This window comes from Xylocopa sonorina, chromosome 12, assembly GCF_050948175.1.
Source record: "Xylocopa sonorina isolate GNS202 chromosome 12, iyXylSono1_principal, whole genome shotgun sequence".
Lineage (NCBI taxonomy): Eukaryota > Metazoa > Arthropoda > Insecta > Hymenoptera > Apidae > Xylocopa > Xylocopa sonorina.
The window spans coordinates 8,712,404-8,734,221 of NC_135204.1; the positions used below are offsets into that span (position 1 = coordinate 8,712,404).

The following is a 21,818-nucleotide window of genomic DNA, read 5'->3' on the forward strand; positions in this document are numbered from 1 at the left end:
CCCTATCTCTCATTGTCACGTTCTTTTGCTTTTTTTTCTTTTTCAATCTTCTTCTCTGTCCCTTGTTTTCCGTCTTGCAGGTTCTACGATTTCTTCTTCTTCGTTTAGCGTGTTCCTCGAGTGTCTTGCCCCCTAATCTTCTATTTATTTGTGATTTCGTCAGCCCCCTCCTTGTCAACTAGGTTTAGTTTACTCCGTGATCACCTGAACCCCTGTGTTATCCGCTGGTTGTATCCGGATTTGTTGCTCGTTTGTTAGTTTTGGTTGATTATTTTCCCTTTGTTTTTTGTTTCTTTTTCTTTTTTTTTCTTTTTCCGTGAATTTGTTCATGCAGGAGAGTACGGGCTTCTGCTAGATCTACCTTACAGAAGTAGGCACAGCGATTTCTTTTTCTGCTTTACCTTCTTCTCTGGTGACTTTTTGTTGATTTGCCGCACCAGGTCGTAGAAGACCTGCAACAGACAGAGTTTTACCCTCAGCAAGATAAAGGAAAAGGCGAAGGTGTAACACGTACATAATTGGGATTTACATAAAGCAATTATTTCGCAGGGCGTATTTGTTCTGCAGCTTAACAAGTTACGAAGTCACCGTCTACTAACGAGATACAACTGCTCTCCGTACAGCTGCGCTGGTACAAAAGGTTTAGCCGTACCCAACAGAAGAACTTTATTCTTATCAACTCGAAATCGCGCGCCTACAGCACCTTGGTAGCAGAGCGTAATGGAAATGCTTCAGGTATGCCTCAGCGTGGGACTTCACAGAAACGGTTACCCTCTCTAATCAAGTTGACATTACGTGGATGTGAATAAAAATTTATTCAAAATAATCTACGCATATTTAATTATCCCTACGAGACCGCGGAAAAACAAGAGGATCCTCAACACTTTTAGCAGCTGCGATTTCACCTTTGCCCTTTTTATTCTTAACCACGGAAACATTGTTTGCACTCAGTTTGAAAGGACAAAGTAAAACCAACCACAAATGTATCCCTGGATTGAAGAGGGAGCAAGGAGATCGTGTCTCCAATTATATAAAACTGAATCGCAGTTACGGGCCAACGAAATAACAGAAAGTAATCAAACGCAGCAAACCAGAGATGAATTCCCTTGAGGGTGGGCGAGGAGTAGTTATTCAGAACTGCCTCGAGTACAATTCAGCGTGGAATCTTTATAAACCTGTCTCGATGGAGGCAAGCCTTTCACGGGAAATTTAAGGGAGACGCAACTCTACTGAAAAACACAATCGTTGCGATCGCTAAATATCTGCGTTTCGGTCTCTTCTATGGTGAAACTGCTGTGGAATAATACCAAGCAATTTTAACATCAGAATTCCCATAAAGCTACTCGAGAAGGAAGGATCTACTTTCTTTGATAATGAAAAGTTTGTCGACTTCATCTGTACCGTATTCTTCAGAATCATAAGCAAATGAACGCCATTGGTCCGTCCTCGCCTACACGAATTTGACAAATTTAATGTTAGAGAGCTTGACATCGTTTAGTGAGTAAAAAAAGAAATTCAAAATTTACAGAATAAAGTATCGTTAGACTTCGTTTTAGACTTCGTTTCCTTCTAGAATTTTGTGTTGAACCAATAGATAAGATTCAGAGGCACATCGGGCAGATGTAATACTTGTGAAAAGAATGGTTTCCTTTGTGGAGTGAAAAGAAGAAACTGATTAGAAGTTTGTGGAAACAGGTGTGCTGAAAGAAGTGATTCTTTCTTATCTTCATTTTCCTTTACATTTTTGCTATGTAGAACGACCGTAAACACACTGCAAGTCACACTGTACAAACTGTGAAACAAGCGGAGAATAGAAATGCGCGAATCACACTCCCACACTTAGACGCTTTACGTTCCCACATTCAATTAGAATATCTCAGCCTTCGTAACGGTCTTGAACTCTCATACGTATGCAACACTAATTATAAACCAACAATAGTGTCTGCCGGGACAACTACTGTTATTTTGCAACTACGTGACCGTTCGTTTATTTTCCTTCTCCTTCTTTTAGAACCTTGCAGAGCTTAACACGCGTTATCTGCGTCCCACATTATTCCGTGTAACTATACTTCATTCCAAAGTGCAACTGTAACGCGTTCCATGCCACGTGGGCCTCTCGATCGTTCTTCTAGAGCGTTGTACAGCTCAACGTGCATTGTCCGCGTTCCAAGCCATTTCTGCTTGACCATAGTTCATTCCACAGTGCAACATTAACGCCCTCCATGTCACGTGGCCAATCTATCTACCGATGATCTAGAATGAAATTCTTCTAGAGCTTGTTAGCTACATATTTCAGCCTCGTCGCGCGTTACTTTCGATGTTTGACCGATCAGCAAAGTTTCAGCGACAACCAGAGTACGTTTTGGGCAAAAGGTAAAAGGGGAGGCTGGTAGTGCGCCTACTACTCACATCGTAAACATTAATTTTGGCTTTGGCGGAGGTCTCCATGAACGCGCAGTTAAATTGCCGAGCAAGGTTGACGCCCTGGTCTTTGCCCACCACCCTCTCGTCCTCCAGGTCGCACTTGTTGCCAACCAGCACCATAGGCACGTCATCTGTGTCCTTTACCCGTAGGATCTGCTCCCTGAGGTCCTGCAGGTCGTTGAACGTCGACTGCGCCGTTATCGAGTACACTAACACGAACCCCTGGCCGTTCTTCATGTAAAGGTCCCTCATGGCTGTGAATTGTTCCTGCATAGGAAAGAGGGCCCTCGTTAATTTATTGCCATACCCTTTGTTCGAGACTAGAATGGACTGAAATAAATGACTATCGTGTCTTATATCTTCCCGTTTCTCGTTTCGTTTTTCTAACTTGAAAATATCAAATTTACCCCTAAACGACCCACCCGTTCGTTCGTTATCGCATTTAATCTAGACGATTTAAGAACTCTAAACTCGTACGAAAGAGGAGATACTGTTCTCGTGATTTTCTAAATGAGATGACGATGGGCGAGCAGCTGCGGTAGACTTAGAAGAGAACAAAAGACTCACCGTGCCGGCTGTGTCTAGGATTTCTAACATACATTGTTGTCCGTCGACCTCGACCTGTTTGCGGTAGCTGTCCTCGATCGTTGGATCGTACTTCTCCACGAAGATGCCTTGGACAAACTGGACGGTGAGGGCTGACTTGCCTACACCTCCACTGCCCAACACCACTATTTTATATTCACGCATTTCCTTGCCCTAATTCTCTGTGCGCCTCTGGTCACAGCCGAGGGGTCACCGAATCCGCCACGTTTTGCTCCTCTTTGCTTTCAGTTAGAGCTGACCTGCAAATCACAAAAGATGACCTTTACTACCACCTTCCACCTTTTTCTTTCTCACTTCTCCTTCCGTCAACTGGTTACGGAAGAATTAATTTTCCTCAACCTTGGACTCGTGATCTCTGAAACCTTGAACTTTTTCAGCGATCAAACTAAAGCTTGAGAATGAAAAATTTGCAATCGATATGTTTCTTTGCAAATAGCAAGAAACAATATTCCAGCATCGAAAATGGAAGATTTCTCAGTGATGAAATTACGAAATTTCTCTCGTGACTAATGTTGGCGAGGAAGGGAAAGGAAAAGGGGAGGAACAGGGTTGAGGAAAGGGGATCGCAAATCCCGCGTGCTTTTTCCACACCTCCATTGTCTTCCCTTCGAAAAACTTTTCCCCGAAGCTTTGTTTGTAAATGAAGGATGGCCTGCCCAAGGGTTCACCCACTTTTTCACGCCGCCGCGGGACAATATAACGTCGTATTTCCGGTCTCCCCTTTCCACATGCTCGGTAACAGTTATTGTAAATCACTGTGAATTAATCCCCGCCTTTCTCGCTACGTTAATTCCTAGGAATCACGATTATTTTTTCTCCCATCGCATTTGGGAATAATTTACCAAACAGAAGAAACGATACAACTTCTGTAACCTTATACCCTCGTTCCATTTTCCATTAAAAATTAAAGGGCAGACTTAATTCCTTACGTCGAATGTCAAAATTTGCATCCTGCTAAAAAAAAATTCGATAATCATTCAAAACCCGTCGATCTTGCCATCTTCGCCGACTGGAGTCTCTCGCCACCCCCAAAAATCCTCTCGTTTCCGGTGACCAGCGGACCATGGAAAGTATGCCCCGTGTAAATGGCAATTAGTTCCAGCGATAACTAACCCGAACGTCGATCGTTTCGAGTTAGTTAATTAATAGCGGAACGATGGTCGAGTCAATTAGTACCATCTAGGATGGAAGTGTGCCCTAATGTCTGGTGGTGGTACATTATCGATTTGAGAGCCGTGGAGGGAGGAGCGGTTGGTCCGCGTCACGTGGTTCGACGGGAGGTTCGCGAAACGATTCGATCGAATTCCGTGATTCCTGGCTGGAATTCACGTGTCGCGGGGCTGTCCGGTTTCCAAGTTTCTTCGCGGAGGCTCGTCGTGCACGTTCAAACTAGCGCACTGCGCCTGCCTCGGTGCACGCAATGCGCCATTTGTCTTTAAAAACTAGACAAACGCGGGGATACCCGGCTAGTAATGAGAAATTGGAGCGGCGAATCGTGAGTCGCGTCGGTTTAGAAAAGGCCTGCTGCTGTTTCTCTTTTTTTTTTTACTATCAGCTGATTCGCGTGGAAACGGTGTCGACTCATTCGAGGGTTCGATTCTGCTCGATATTCGGGGCCGCGATCGTATTTATTTCTCTTTTGTCTCTTAACAACATGTGTCCTCGGTACAATAGCGATTCCAGTTTATTTTAGAACGATGAAAGCCGAGGAAAATTTGCCTGGCGCGACAACAGGTTCCCGAGGTTGAAAGAGTTTCTGCCAGCTCGAGGAGTCGAAAGCCTCTTCGATCTGAAGGGGTTGAAAAAAAAGTGGCGATCCGCAAAGTAATCGGTAACATTGTTGGTAACTTAAAGGAGCGTTTGCTATGAGTTCTGCAAGAAGAGAAGATGTTAGCTGTCTGAGGAATTCGCGAAAATGAATACAAGCAGTAATTCGCGCCGAAAAAAAGATTCCAGAGCGCGCTTTGAAGAGTCTAAAGAAAACTACCCGTAGTGAGAGGAGATGAAGGGAATCTTAAGGAACATCTACGTATTATACAGGTACAAGACACTAAACAGGGTAAGAGGGATTTAGTCAGAGACCAAAAAGAGACATCAAGAAGGGAATCAAGGAAGTGCAAGAACAAAAGGAGAGAGGAGAGAGGCTGTGGAAAGAGGGAAATGGAGAGAGAGAGAGAGAGAGTTGGCCACGAGTGCACGAGCTGTGGAAAACAAGGCGAGCCCAGGGATTGGTCGATGGTACCAACATGGCGGCGGTACGCGTCCAATCCACGTCCACGGATTTCTTTCTACCAATCCGTCATTGATTTTAGGTTTATGAATGGGACCGCTTACGCTGCCGCGTCTCCTTCAGGATACTACGAGCCCCGCGAACAAAGCATCTCGCCTTAAAGAGAATCTTACGTTACGTACGCGAGATCGATTTCGGTTCTTCAGCTCGAGGGGCATTAAAATCGACCAAGACTCGCGCGGAGGATTTGAAAAATACCGTGATTCTCCGATATATACCTCCAACTACCTTCTTCCTACGAAATTCTCGTACAAAGTAGCTCTGGTTCGAAAGTATTTCTAGTCACGGACTTCCACTGAACGTAAAAAGAGGAACGATTAAATATAAACTAGAACGGGAAGAAAAAAAAACAGCTGGAGGGTAAATAAAAATGAAACATTCCCGGTAATTTCCCGGTGAGAACACAGTGGGACTAAAGGATAAAGTAAAATATTTGCGTCCACTCGAACGAGTTGGTCGTGCATCAAAGCCCATCCGCCATTAACCAGCCCCGCGCGAGACCCCGTGCACAGCCTCGAATCGTCGCGCGTTTCCTCATGTTTGTACGTTAACGAGCCCTAATACATACACCCGCGTATATTTCCCGCGGTAACGACAGTCAAGTGCCAACGAGAAAATGCAACCGTGTTCTCGGTTAAACCGACCCTCCTCTGTGAAAACACGTAGCCCCTGGCTGGAGAGGGGTTAAGCGTTTCCAGGCTCGGTCTAGGGGGTTCCGGATCTCAAGTGTTGCTCCCTTCCAGGAAGGAAGACGCTTCTATGAGTTCAACGATCCATTTGCACGCGCCTCGCAAACGTGCTCCACTCTTCTCCTTTCTCTCGCGGATACATTTCTCCTTCCCACCTTGCACGCCCTCTTCTTTCTCGGTTACTCCGTAACCCTTCGTTTCCTCACCTCTCCTTCTCACCCCATTCCCCTTTTTGCTTTCGTTTCTCGTCTCTTCGCATCTTTACTGCCTCTCTCGGCCAGCTTCTCTTTTTCTCCCTATTTTTTTTTACTCCTCTGCTCCCTCTCTTGACCACCGTCCTCTTTTTTGCGCTTCTTTCCCTCTTTCTTTGCGTCTTCGCCCTCTCTTGCTGCCTCTTCTTTTCCCCCTTGACCAGCACCTTTCTAGAACCCTCTACCTCTCTCTCTCTCTCTCTGTCCTCTGTTCTCCCTTCTGTCTACTTTATTTGGTACTCACTCTCTCTCTGTTTATTCCTGTCCTGCGAGGAAAGCAAAGAGCAAGGAAGACGAAAGGGTGAGAACGAGGGCTGGCCGAATAATTTAATATTTGAACGGTTTCCCAGGTAATTTCAGGCGGCGTGCACGTGTGTACCTCGAACGACAGTGTTTGAGCGCGCGGAGACACTCGAAACGAGGGGAGAGGAGCACGGAATCGGGGCGTCACTGGGAGATTGGAATTTTCGGTCGTGTCCCCGGGTGTTGGAATGGAATATGTAGTTGGTTTTAAATTGAATCGAACTATCTGGATATCGGAATTGTAGCCGAAGCGGGATATTGGATTAACGGAGTCGCGATGGAATTGAAAAATGGAAATGATTACGGCGGGAGTAATTGAGTTGCGCGGGGAGTTCGAAACGTTATCGGGCATCGGAGTTGAAACGAAGTTGATCGTACCTCGCAGCGCGATAAATGCTTCGAGGCGTTAACGCGAGCGAGCGGGATAAAACGCGACGCTACCGAGAATAACCAGCAAGAGAACATCTCTAATTCCTGTCTAATATCCGAAATAAGAACGGAAATCGATGGATCTCGAGCGTTCCATCCGTACAATTTCTCCAATGCCGCGAATAGTCGGACAATAGTTGTATAAGGGAGGTATTCGAGAGGTTGGTACCGAGTTTCGTCCGAACAGACGGAGAGAGAGAGAGAGAGAGATAGAGCTGGCTGGAAGCTGGTAACACAGGCGACCGGGATGTCCAGGTTCTTCGAATTCCTGATCAAAGCGATTTTATGCATGCAGGTCAAGAATTTCATGACTGTATACTTGATGGCTCGCGGACTGCAATTAACCCTGTTTCGTCCGGAGTTAATACACAGGATGAGCGATATAAAGAGAGAGCGTGCCTGCTCGAATCGGTCTCTCCCCCCACTTTTTTTTCTCCTCTCGCGAATCCGCGAGTTCTTTTTTCCATGAAAGAAAAATGAGAAAAAGAGCCTCCCCGTTTTCAGGTTTAAATCGGCGGCGAACGCTTGGCTCGCGGTGGAAATTTTTACTCCCAGAATTGAAGTATATACATATCTGACCGAGCGGAATTGCGATCGTTGCAAATATTGGAAATGCATTAGATACGAGATACGCTGAACGGGAATTGCGTCTGAAATCTATCGCATCCCCGATATTTACAATTATCAGAGCGCATTACTACGAACGTCCCAATCACGATAGAATTAAAATAGTAAACGCTTTCAAATTCACGTATCCCTCGACTATTCGTCGCTGCCATACCTTTCAACTAACTTGCTCCGTCGTCCAACTTAAACTATCCAAACTATATTCTCACCCCTGTAAGAAACGTTGGTCAACAGAAGATCTACCGATCGAGGAACATCTGAAGTAAACACCTCCACTCAGACACTTCTCTCATCGAAGCAAAGACGAAAAAAAGAAATCAAAGAAATTGCGTGACTCGAAGGATCGATCGTTAATTGGATCAGAGTCGTGCATCAGCAACAAGTCTCGGAGAATCGAGCCACCCCGTTGGCCGTCGTCCAAAAAACTTTCCATCCGCCGGGAAAAATATATCGGTATCCGCATACACGTCCGCAGAGGACGTACGACCCGTGACCCAGTTCAGGGACCGCCCCCGCTGCCGAACCTCCATCAGGGACAATTAAAACGTCGACTTTCTGGCTCCCTCGATGGACGATCGGTTCCAAGAACCAGATTTTTCGGATTTCGCTTATGGATGACGCCGGGAGGATTGATTTTATGGCAACCAGGGATGATCGAAGGCTGCTGGATTTTATGCTCGAGGACAGAATCGAGGGTGGATGGGGAATTACTCGGTTTTAATGAATTCTTCGTATTTCATTTGGACAAAAGATTTTGGAAGGAAGTTTAGAAATAGATACAGGAGAGGAATATAAGATTTTAGTTAATTTTTTGTAGAAACGATTGGGACGGATATTTTTTTGTTAACATTTCCGATCAGAAAAGTTAATTTTCATCTGCGCAACGAAATCTTGCGAGAGATGCGAATTGCTTGCAATATTTAATGTATCTTTAGGTGGCTAGGAATTTCTGAAGCAGGTGCGAGCTGGCACTATATGTGGACTTTGAAGAATGAACGCTCAGCGTAAAGTAACGCCTCTTATCTGTGAGATGACTATCGTTCAGGTTTTAAATTAACATCTAATTAGAGGGACTCTCTGACTCGTCTCAGTGGTGGCTTGGTACACGAAAATCCACGAGGTTTCATTGAAAAACCAGCCTCGCAATGATAAACAAACGGAGCTAATGAAATGGTAGCAACAAAATCTGCTCGATAGCCACGGAACAAAGGAATTAATTAAACCGATGGGCTGCCCATTAAAATTGATAACAAACCGAGAACGGCGAGTGGAAATGTTAATTAAAAGATCGCAGATAATCACCACGTACAGAACCATCCCTATTCCATCTCGATTCCCATTGATTCCGCAATTAAAAGTATATTCATTAATCGGGACATCCAATTTCCATGTAACTGATTTCTCTTCCTTGTTCGAATTATCGTAGAACAAAGAATCTGTAGAAAAACAAACGGGGGATTGAATCTGCATAGAAAATAACGAAACGATTACTTTCGCTGGCGTGTTCCTCGACGAAACAAATTTAGACGTCGCGTGCCTGTGCATTTAAAGATGGCAACTGTCTCGAGCGGACATCTTGACACTGATGCGTTTAATTAAAGCCGATGAAGGTTGATCAGGGGTTAGTCAGCGTCGAGTGACAAAACTGACGCTGCTGACTAGGTTGCCTCGAGAACGAGAACCCAATCGAGAGTCTCCGTTTCCGGTGAGAAAATTGAAAAATTCGTACATGGCTGGTAAAAGCGTTTGGAAATGCGTTTCTGACAGTTGATCGATCGCTACGATGAGAAACGGAGGTTCGCCAGGGTGGTCCAAATTGATAGATCGATCGTACGCTGGGTGTTTAATATCGCACGGGTTAATGGGCGTAGAATGTTGCGTGAGCTAGATGGAAATGATGGCTGGACACTAATTGGGCGCGGAAAATTCTCTTACACCGTTGACGCGTGATTAGAAGCCGTGAAAAATTAGACAGGATGTGTAAAGGAACGAAACACTTCAGAGATTGCCCAGTTAATCCAATCGCGATAAGGAACTGTAAACGCGCGAACATTGATCTTGTAAACTACCGACTTGCATAATCGAATTTGCTAAAAAAAAAAAAGAAAAACAAAATTACTCTTGTAAATTACATAACGTGTGTTAATAAATGTTCGCTGAAAACGTACGTTACACCTAAATTTAGAAGTCCATTCAGGAATATCTCGTTACAGAAATTCCTCGACTTAGGCTGGTTTTTCTCTGACACGAACGCGCCGACCCAATTCGGCCAATTACGGTGTTTAGCACACTGGCCGACTAATTATGAAAATACCGGCGGGTAAACTCGCGTTGCAGCCGCGAACAAAGTTCGAACAATGAAAAGCCATAAAAACGAGGCACCGTCGGGCGACTTTTTGCCGTAATAGCGGTCAGCCCTGGCGAACGGTGGTTGGTACCCGGGGTTGGCTGGCAATTTTGCGCGCGATCGAGAGTATCGTTGCCCGCTTCATCGGGCTTTTCAACCCGTACCAGTAATACACAGGCCCCCTCCCCCCTTCCTACCCCGAATCAACGAACCGTTAATTAGTTTCGAGGATAACGCCGAAGAAAGACGGCGCGCTAATTGCTCGAGCAACTATTGTTTTTCCGAAGGGCTGAAACTTTATTGGAAAATATCGTGGAACGGTGTCACGTACCTTTCGGACGTTCGTATAACAAAGTCGATTATTGAATCCCATTTATATATCGATTTCCTTGTAACCGGAGCCATAAATCTGTGAAATTTATTGTCTCGCTGGAAGATTCTAATAAATATCGTCCTCCGTGACCCACCCCCTCTCTGACTTCGTGCTCCAATTTATATGTAAAAACAGTTATCGCTACCCGGATTCTAGTGAAAAATGAATTTCTATAAGAAAGTAAATACCGGCAACCATCATAATTTATTTAAATGCACGTTGAGGAGTTTGGCACAGGGGGGATGATTTGATATACCCTTCCTCTGATGTTTCATAGAAATTGAATTATCATATTTACTTTTCGAATGTTTTGTCACTGTTTGTCGCTATCAGTTATTGTTTGGGGGAACTGAGTTATATGGTGCAAGTTAGGGGATGATTTGTGAAGTCTGCGGGGGGTCCATACATCAGGTTCGTCGACTTTCCTCGTACGACAGAGGCTCGGCTAAATTTATCACCTGTTCGAGACTTTCGTCGCTATTTTTTCACCGTCCCCTGCGAGAACCACCCTCGTGAAATCGCGAAGCCTCCACACGTCTCTGTTCTTCTCCATCGACGTACAAATTTTGGTTTTTTTTTTAACTCGACTGTCCAGGAATCAAGGTCGAACATTTTTTCAACCGAACGGTATGCAATCTTTTTTATAGCTAAGCGTGTATAATGGAACAGCGGCCTGACCTGACCTGACCTGACACCATTGGATCTTTTTTTTTTCTTCTGGGACTTTCCGCCGGGGATGGAAACGGCTAATGGAAACGACACTGGCAACGCGCGCGCGGATATGAAAAATAGAATCCGTCGGATAGCCAGCGAAATTATATCTGAAACCGGTTAATTGCCCGTCCGGAAAACGAACTGTAAACCGAATAGCGAAGCGACGGGAACTAATCGAAATATACAGTTAGAGGTTAAGCAAGAAGAGATTCACGATCCTACCGAGCCTACAAACGAACGGAAAACGATTCATCGAAACGGAAACAATCGAGTCATCGCGTTTTAAATTGTTCGTAACGTAATCATGAGATAATCGGAAGAACGAATAAAACGAAAGTTCGTCGAAGGGGATGACGAATATTTATTTTTAGAAAGCCCAAGTATCGCACCTAAATATTCTCTCTGTCTGTTTCTAAATCGATTCGTCGTTCTAAAAGGAACCACCCACCGAAAAGTAGTCCTCTTGAAAGGAGGAGCGAAAAAAGTAGACAGCGAAAGGAGAAGGAAAAAATCAGGACGGTTAACAAACCGGTAAAAATTCGCAAAAAATCCCATCCGGCCCGTTCTCGCTACAAGAAGCAAGAAACGAGAACTCTCGTCATCGTAGTTATTATACACAGGCTGGATTAATAAAGAGTACGATCTTCAACGGTGAAAATGGGAGCACACTTTTCAAACAACCTTCCACGAGAAGCATCTGAAGAGAGATCAAGAAAAACCCAAGGAAAATCTAGCCAAAAGTGTAACAATAATTCGAACAGACTGGGTATGCGTGAAAACTTGGGAGGACAGGATGTTCGGAAGGAAATAAATAGGGTGATAGCGTGCGATTGAGTTCGAGAGGCTCAAGTGCGAGAGAAGAGAGATCCTGCCAACAGGATCGTGCGACTGAAACGGGAATTATTTCTCCTGGACTTAACGTATCCCTGGATCGATAAAGAGCAGTGATTTTCGACGAGGGCGCAGAGACCCACCCTTCGAGCACCTCTGACCAGAAGCGTATCGTGCACAACGATACCACGCAGAAATCATTTGGAGATGAAAAATGGACGTCGAGAGCGAGCGAGGCGCTCTTCACCGTGCTCTCTTGCCTTGGGAACGCCGGAGAGCCCGAGTCCCTGTGACACAGTTTCGCACAATAGAACACCCAGCCGCTTTCACCCCCCCGCGTAGGCCATTCTTTTTCCGCGCTTCTTAAAGCACACCCACGACGTTCATTTTTAATCGTCCTTGCCTGCGACGGACCCGACGATATCGGCGGTTCGAGAGAAACGGGGGGAAGAAAAGCGTCGAACGAGACGCTTGATTGGATAACGAAGGGGTTGGACGCCGCTGAGGAGGCTCTACGCGAATCCTGATAATCTTCGTGTGTCATTATCGGGACCATTTTACCGATACTTGCTCTGGTCATTCGGATTGGAAAGACGCGTGAGATTCGAGCGTGGCTGTTAATTCGTTGCATTAGCGAAAGCGTACGGGAGAGCGTTAATTCTCGTGTATAACAGCAATAGGATGGGATGGTGTGTTAGAGTATTATTTCTCTTCTATAAAGAACTCTTTTACGGTCTCCTTTTTTTTAGCGGCTCAGCTAGAATAAGTGTACGTTGGATATATCGGGGGATTTTCGCGTTTCATAACGCGCTTTTCAATGCCGTGGAAATTCCCCAGAGCGAGAGGAACGATAAACGAGAAATCGCTCCTCGAGAAAATCCTTCTTCGCGCTGGTACTTGGTTCCCGTGATTTTTGTTCAAACTAAATCGCCATTTATGCCGCTCTCTGCCTCTGTGCACACGGTGTTTTTATCTCGAATACTAACAATTCTACATTTAGAAAACAGCTTCCACTTTTGTCAAGAAAAATGCTTGGAACTTTTTCGATTAAACCGATCGTCCAGAAAAATATAAATACAATCTTCAGCGAACGCTTTGAAAGCGAGGCAGAGATTTTTGCAACGATAGTCAATGATATAGGCGCGATCGAAGGTTCACAGGTGAACGGGAGGGGAGAAAGTCTGGCTGGGCTGTTAAATCTGGCAAAATCATATAATCTTCAAAGCAATTTCTATTACGCCGACGGAAATTGAATTACTATTCGCATTACAGGCGGACCGACTTATTCGCTTAGCCCGGGACCACCTGACATTTTCCTCTATCTTCTCCTCCTACCATTTTTCCCATTCCTCTTTCCCTCTTTCGCTCCTTTTTTCTAACCCTCTACCCCTTTTTATTATCTGCCCGTGTCGCTGAAATAAATTGCACTTACTAAGTGCCCGCGGAAGTAATTTTTGCGCCAAGATATTGCGCTGTTATCGCTTCCACGCTGGATGAGTTACAACTGCGAGGGGTACGGGGGGTGAGAAGTGGGTGAAACGCGCCAGCGAAAAGTTTCCTCGCCGCGGTGAACCCAGATAAGAGGTTCCAAGTTTTAGAGAAAAAATATCTGTAATTCGATCCATTTAATTAATTAATTAATTACCTCCTCCAGTTCAACTTCGTTTAAGTCATTTTTCGAAATTCTTGATTTACGAAAATTAAACCGGTGTCGGACATTCAATTACCGTCCCCCATTCAACTCCTCGCCCTTTCAATTTACAAAAATCGTCTAATTTCCTTTACTCCGCGACCCTCCGTTCTTCGCCCGCCCTTCCTCTTCCAAATCGTTCTCAACTTTATAGAACTCTGCTTCGAAATTTTCATACACCTCCACTCCTTCGATCCGCGGAGCTCGTTCAATTTCTCAATCCAGTGTTCACCCTTAATTCCTCCAAATAGCGGAAAATATTCGATAACCAGTTAGCACTCGTTTCACCCTCTCTTTCCATCTTCAATCCTCGAGTTCTCCAATCACCCTAAATCGTCTCGAACGCAACCAACAATCGCATCAAAGATTCCAATTCATTTTGCCTTTCATCGCTGAAATTCCCAAAAATCTCTCAAATTCAATTCTCCCATCGCGTTCGAGCGGAACCGCTCTCGAGACTCCGCTGACTCGATTAATCGCAACAAGAACAGGGCATCGACTGGTTCTTACCGACGCGAGAGTTTATCGAGGCACCCGCTCGGCCAGTTTAAAAGGATACAGGGAAACTTGCCGAGGAACCGATAGTTCCGTCGTTAATTCCGTTTCGTTAGAGCTTCGAGCAGGCTTGACGCGTGCTACGCTGTATACAGCTGAAGCCGGAGGGTGGGACCAGGGGGTGGAACAGAGACTGGAATTAATTCTGTTTTCCCGAGAAGTGCGCTGCAGTGCAGGCAATTGCATCTTCGAGTGTCTCGAGCCGTGTTTCGCCTCGTGCCAACCTGGCCTCCACCTACACCGACGCCTCCTCCTCGCTAATTAACATAAATACCCGGGGACCAGCGACGATTCCAGCGAGTTCATTGTGCCGACCACTCGCGCCGAGCCTTCGCCGGCAAATATTGACGCGACGCGGAATTTATGAACGGATCATTGCCTGGCAGTCGTGTACGATCGGACCACGGGGTGGAAAGGGGGTGGCTCGTTCGTTCACACTTGAAACACCGCGGTTGGATAATAATTTCGTCCTTTTTTTTTCCGGATAGAAATTTGTGGCTGTCCATCGTACCTTTATTTATCGAAACGTATTGTTATGGAATGAGATTTAAAAAAAATTAGCCAGAGAGAATTTTAGTCGCGCGTAAATTATAATGTTTATGGTATTGTTAGGTAGAGGTGGCGATGAATTCGTCATGACGAGGTCTAGGAATCGATGAGCCACTGCGGGAATATTCGAGTCGACCGTCAACGTTCAACCTTGCACCTCGTTCTTGCTAATTCACGCAACGTCGCTTCTTTGAAACGGGAACAATGGGAACGTATCAAGGAACGCGATGCTCAAGACCTCTTTTCCATCGAGTACTTGAAAAACGAGAGAGAGAGAAATGGGGGAGAGGTTTTAGGGGGTAGAAGTGAAAAAGAAACGTTGCAATTAAAAGATGTCGGTGCTGAATGACACACGAAATAAAAGGTGGTGAAATTAAAACCTATTCAGGCTAGAAGGTACTCGAAGTAGAAGGTATCAGGAATGAATTGGAGTAATCGACTTAAATAGCATCCATTTTGATTTAAAATTCCTTGCGAATCTTAGGCATTCAAGATGAAAATTTATACTTAATCTAAAAATGATTTTTACCACTCGTAGGAACAAATGTTCCACTTATACTTAAAAAACTCCAATTATTTCCATAACTAGCCAAGGAATATTCTAAAAAGAGAAAATGGAAAAAAGGACTCTGGTTCAGAGTTATCAGACGATCAACTCCCTGGAAGGAGACGTCAGATTCTAAATCGGAATTTCTCCCTCCTCGTTGAAACGTGCAGAGAAGAAAGTGAATACAGCAAAGTAACCGTAGAATCAGATGGCCAGCCAGATTACACCAGCCATCTCGGAGGGTGGATTTTCCTAAGGGGCGAGTCCTGGACTGGAAATAATTTTTCCACTGTATCCAGCGTTCTTTCGTCGGCCATTTCGAATGCAACGGGAAAGAATTTCCACAGGTCAGTAGCTCGATGCATCGTAACCACGGAAATCAACACGTTTCGCTTTATTACAGTGGAAGACAAAAGACAAAGACAGTGGAAGGAACTTCCATATGAGAATTCCATCGAACACCGCTTTAGTTTCTTCTAAAATATTGAACTCGATTCGCGAAATGAAAAAGGCATCGAGATTCTTTCTGGTAATTCAAATCAATATTGGCTGAATTGGCGAGAAAAACAATTTAACGATGCGAATTCAAGCAATTTAAACGGTAATAGGAGGCGTGCGGGAAGCACGATATTGCAAGCGACATTTTTTATCGCGAATTTGAGGAAACGAGAGTGGAATGGAAAAGTGACGTCACCGTGGACCGTCTCTCACGAGTTTGAACGTAGCTCAAGGATTACCATGTATCCAAGGAGGTACGTTATATTCTCCGTAGCATGACGCGACGTCAGGAGTAAGCTGATTCTCTCAGCGTTTAATCATTGCTGAACAAGCTGCAGATTCCCTTGTACGCTCGGTTATTCCGTATTAACATCCCGCCGTATCTAACTTTCCGCGCGTCTTCCACTTCGGTACAACTTACTCCGTAAATCCGTTCCCATTACCTCTCTCGGATATTTCGTTATTGATATCCCCGTTTAACAGCGGTGGCCGTTACGAAAATACCTAAGGTGAAATAAAATAATGATTGCCAAATAACGATGAAACTACGCGATACGGAAAATGGAAAAAAGAATCGCGTGTTTTTTGCCTGGCAGCGTACACGCACGCAGTTTCCTCGTTGACTCATCGCGGGAGCAGCTCGCGAGGAATTATCCTTCGATCGTGAGAGATGGAGGATTAACTCGTTTCGCTTGCGTCGCGTCATCGTTCTTTGTTGCGATGCGTTCCCTCCGCGATTTCCGGTTATTTGCCACCGCATCGTTACTCGCGGCTTTACGACCCTACCCAGCGGATAGTACGCTCCTTTAATAACCCCGTATTCGCTCCATTTCAATTTTTCGCTAAGCTTTTTCCACTCGCTGATGTTTCAGCGAGTCGATTTTAAAAACTTTATCGGGCGCAAAACTCGGCACCGACGTCGCGCCTAATTTTAACGACGAGGAGAGACATTTAATCGAACGATCGCTCTATACATCGCGATTGATCGTAGCTGCGATCAATCGAACAACAGTATCCCATTTTTAAATAACCAGAGGAAACATTTTTCAACTTTTCCAGGTTTGTAATTTAGGTGAAAGTAAAACGAAATGGTTTCTCGCGAGTAATAACGTGGAGTTTCATAGCCGGTCACTATTACGGAAGACCAGTTACTATTATTGACTTTTTCGTCGAGCCAGTAATTAAGAACGCTGTCAGTGGTCCATTAAAGCATTATGAACCGCTTCGACGATATTAAGGGGCAAGTTTCTCGCAGCCTTCAAGGCCCGCGAAAGACTTTTAACAACCACGACGGAGTCTCTCCTCCGTTTTACAATGGATTATCGAGGGTGGCGAGGTGCTAAGAACAGAAGGTGGTGATAAAATGGAAGCATTGCTCGACCGAGTCTCGCTGACTTTCGTGAAAAACGTCTCGGATCTAAGGGAACTTTCATTAAAATCGAATTCTTCCTCGTCTCGGACTTTTATCTATCACACAAAAGATACTTTTTCTTCAATTGTAAATCTCTACTAGAAATGTTAAGAAGAAATGTAAGAAGCTTTTTAAACAGCAATATTTCAATCTTGAACGTTGAATTGCATTCTATTTCGGTGGGACTCGAGTGAAGTGAGATTTTCCCCGAAGAAAATGTTTGTTGTTTCACGTTTGACACCGAGGAGCGTTTATTTCGACCCGGTTCTGCAGATATTTTCAGAATAGTGAATTACATCACGTCCGACGCGTCTACGAGACTGAAACTTTGTTACGAGGAGCCATAATTAATATCCGCGGTGACAGATTTAACGAACGACTCGAGGAGATACCGAAAACCGACGAGCGTATAATAACATGCTGGCGTTCGCCAAAGTTTCATCGAATTGTTTAGAATTTTCAATCGCCCACCGATCTATCGTCGAACAAGTGTACGAGACGATCCAAGAGAATAGAAAAAAGAAAAAAATAGTCACGAGGTGGGTGGAGGATGAGAAAAATTCACGGTTTCGTCGACCTACGCATCCTATCTGTTTGCTCAGTTTTATTTTCAGTCCGAGACGTCATCGACTCTTTTTAACCATGCATTTAACATCGCATAAAATACCCCAACACCTTCTACGACAATAAAGAAGCAAAGAAATTCAAAACTTAATTTCAGTAGACTAATCATCAAGATAAATTTCGGTAAAGGTCCTCTAAAATCCCTTACAAGCTGTCTACTCTCTTAATTTGTGTGAAAATATATTCTCCCTATACTGCACAATAACGTAAGATTACGTTTATCACTGAATATAACGAAAGAAGTAATAAGAATAATATAATACATTCTTATATTCAGTAATTAACACTGTAAAGCTAGAAAACTGGCGTAAAATTGGTAGTAATTAGTATATAATTATATATTTTTAAAAAAGATATATGTACGAGTATGTAGGAGTGGAATAATATTATAGAAATTAATGAATAATTGTATACGGAAGGAATAAATAATTAATAAACCACTGTGACAAGTGCCGTAGCGTTTCACCGATGGTGGGGACGGATGCGCAGTGAGCGGAACGTACACAAGGTCTGGCCAGTGACGCGTGATCATTTGGCACTACGTCCTCGCCGCGATAACACCGATACTTTTGTCGACCGATAAAAACTAACTTTGCTCATTTTAACTACTATCTAATAATTAATACACCTTCTTAAATTAACTAATCGTTCAATTATTAACATTTATATTAATATTAAATAATTTTACGGATTTCTCTGAACTCTCTCAAGATTTTAATTAATTTTAATACCGAAATTAAATTTTAGTAATTTTATTATAACTTACAATTGTTAATAGATTTTAATTATTGTTAAATTAGCTTCTCTATTCGCGTACTTTTAAACTATTCTTGATTTTAATAGAGTTTTATCGATTCTAATAATGAAAATTAATTTTTTTATTTTAATTAAATTTTGAAATAGTTAATATACTTTAATTATAATATTACTACTTTATTTATTCCGATATTTCTAAATTATTTTCGATTTTAATAGAGTTTAACTAATTCGTATACTGAAATTAATTTTTCTAAATTTATTTATATTCGAGAATCGTCAATTGAACTGCAATAATAATTGATTTATACAGATTCTAATACTTAACACAATCGAAAATTAATACGTTCCAATAATTCATTAGCTCAATATTTTCGCTAATTTTACCTGGCTAAATTATCTGGAACTAATTGAAACGCAGCGCGAAATTCTCACCGTATTATTACCATATCTCGCTGATAAATTATTTCTACCAAAGTTACGTTCCCAGCGGGCACAGTACAATTAAATACCGGTCCGATATATACCGTTTAAATGAAATTGTTGAGATGGGTCCCTGCGTAGTCACCTCCACGGGGTGGGCCTGGGCCCTTGGTACCGTTTTCGAGAGACCGCTCTCTCGAAAACAGTATCAAGCTAAGGACTACGTGCCTAGATTTAAGTCGTTTTAATTAGTTAAGTTCTAGTATAAGTTAAGTTAAGTTAAGTTTAATTTCTCGTCGTTGTATCGCCGAAGAATGCGTGCGTCTTTAGTTTTAAGTACTTTTATATGTTATATGTAACAAAATTGTAAAAGAATACTTTTTCTTATCCGCAGTGAGAGATGGCCACTTCTAGATTGCTTCACCCATCGTTCACCAAGATAGAACATAATTGTTCTCGCGTTTAGTCGGTACTGGTGAACCATTGCGTTACATGTACACTCGAGCAATCTAATTCTATGCTTCCTAAGATCGCTTCACGATCGCTTCTCCTTCTTTATTCGTTCGTAAAATTCCGATTTCTAGCCTCACGCAGCGAGATAGTCGAGACTCAATCAAACTGATGTGGTTTTCGGTGCCCATTGGGATCTTGCAGCCCTTGTCGATTGGTACGCCCGTTGGGTACTCGACCTGGGTATAGGTTTAGCACAGTGGACGCGCTCACGCGGGTTCGTTCCGAGTAGCTCCTACCCCGTGTCGCTGGGGTCTTCGGACCTGCTGTAAGACGACTTGGGGCGGTCTGCGAAGTTCGTTCTTGTCGTTGGGCAATGCGTCCTAATGCTAAACCTCGCTGAGATCTCGATGGTACCCGCATTCACCATTGGGGAGAGCGTGGTTTCGATTGTCTCGTTGTAAGACGTGAGATTCTTCGCGATTTGAATCGCGTATGGCTAGCCAGATGGCTAGTATTGAAGCATCGAGTTCGAATGCACGAGCGAATATGTAACGCAGGATCATCAGTACTTTTGTTCGTTCCGGGCGCGTCGCGAATTTTAGTTCCATTTTTGTTTCTATTTCCTTCAATTCTCATTTCGATCTTCACTTTAAATTAGAATTGCTTCGAGTCAGTAAAGTTTAGTATATCGTACCGTAGACCCCTTTGAGAAACACTTGAATTATTCTGAAGTGTTTGTAGAGTTAGTTTAAAAATTTCACTGTGGATAAGAAAATGGCATTTCTTGGTACCCTTTCGGTTTAAAGTCCACAATACAATCTCTAAGATCTGTGTTAGATTCTGGAGAATGTATTATGGATTCCGGTTGTTTGAAATTCTGAAGTAGAGTCAGTCCTCGGTACCTTCTGTGCCGAGAACACCTGAATGTAATGGAGGGTGGATGGGACTAGGGACATAGGGTTGGGTCCCTGCGTAGTCACCTCCCCGTTGGTGGACCCGGGCCCTTGGTAACGTTTTCGAGAGATTGCGCTCTCGAAAACAGTATCAAGCTAAGGACTACGTACTAAATTTGTGTGAACTGAACGCCAGAACTACTAGAAAATAGTTAAAATGATTGTAAGTTTCTCAAATATGTTTGCTTTTGATTTACATTACTTTCTTCTGATGTTCTGATTATCGTTTCAAAGTTTTAAAGTTAGTTTCTTTCTCGAGTAACTCTAGCGTTCAGTCTTTTGCAATACAATTAAAATTTTCCAAGTCCTTTTCAGGACTTTGAAACTTTTCATTGGATTGCAAATTGTATACTTAGTTAAGCTATAGTTTAAGTTAAGTTAAGTTAAGTTTATGAATTCGTCGTTGGATCGCCGATGGATCATCGCTGGATATGTCTCTCGTCAAAAAGATTTCTGCATTTCTATTTATTCCAAGAAATAATTCTTTCTCTGATATTCATTCGATCTCTTTCAAGATAATCTCAAGAAATCATTATCCGCTTCATCAACGATTTGGTTTTTATCCATTCAGTGGTCGCAAAGTGGTCTTATTGTTCTTTGATTGCTCTCTTCATATGTGGGAATGAAAAAATGGTACTCTTTGTGCATGCAGCGTTGGAGGTATCACTTTGGTATTCCTTTTCGTCAAGAAATCTCTATTTCCACTCTATTTTCTAAGATTCTTTCTGGTTGCTTCATGCAATCGGCGTATAGGACATTCTAATCGAACAAGGCTATTAAAGAGGATCTTGAACTTGAGGTATTTTCTGTTCTTCTAAGAAATTCAATGGTTCTGAGGCGAATTCCATCAGTTTCATAAACTTCGTCAAAGAATAACACCTTTAATCCTTCCCATTTCCTTTATATTATCAAACCTTTATAATTAATCTACTATACTTTAACTACTCGTTGTAACCTAATTATTATAACTACTGTAACGAAATTGTATGTATTCTACCGACTATTGTAACAAAATTGTACGAAAATACATGCTTCTTATTCAGAGCGAAACATACATTTCACACTTCTCGGTTCTTCAATAAAGAATAATTATATTCTCGCGCAAATCAGTTCGCTTTCCCTAGGTATCAACGAAACTAGCGCTTCGGGCTCGATCCGCGAATTCTGTGCCTCGTAAGTTTTCGCTGCCTCGATCAAACCGACGTTGCTTCCGGTTGCCATCGAGATCTCGCAGCTCTGGTCGATTGGTACGCCCGTTGGGTACTCGATCAGGGTATAGGCTTAGCACAGTGGACGCGCTCGCGATGGAGTTCGCGCTGGGCAGTTCCGACCCCGATGCGCTGCGGTCTTTGGACCTGTCGTAAGACGGATTCGGACGGTTCTGCACGGTTCGTTCTTCCTCGAGAGCAATGCGTCCTAATGCTAAGCCTTGCTGAGATCTCGGTGGTACCCGTACGCATCCTCGGGGCGAGAGA

General features: G+C 43.5%; 1 protein-coding gene across 1 annotated transcript in view; it reads right to left on the reverse strand.

Moving 5' to 3' along the window:
• Window positions 1–65: 65 nt before the first annotated feature.
• The window catches only part of Rap1 (RAS oncogene family member Rap1), a 32,061-nt gene continuing 10,308 nt past the window's right edge, over window positions 66–21,818 (reverse strand). Inside the window, exons 2-4 of the mRNA XM_076905596.1 lie at window positions 2,992–3,269; window positions 2,410–2,691; window positions 66–452 (exon numbers count right to left, since the gene is read on the reverse strand). Of these exons, the coding sequence (XP_076761711.1) occupies window positions 363–452; window positions 2,410–2,691; window positions 2,992–3,174 (555 nt within the window). The 5' untranslated portion in view covers window positions 3,175–3,269 and the 3' untranslated portion in view covers window positions 66–362. The remainder of the gene's footprint in view (window positions 453–2,409; window positions 2,692–2,991; window positions 3,270–21,818) is intronic.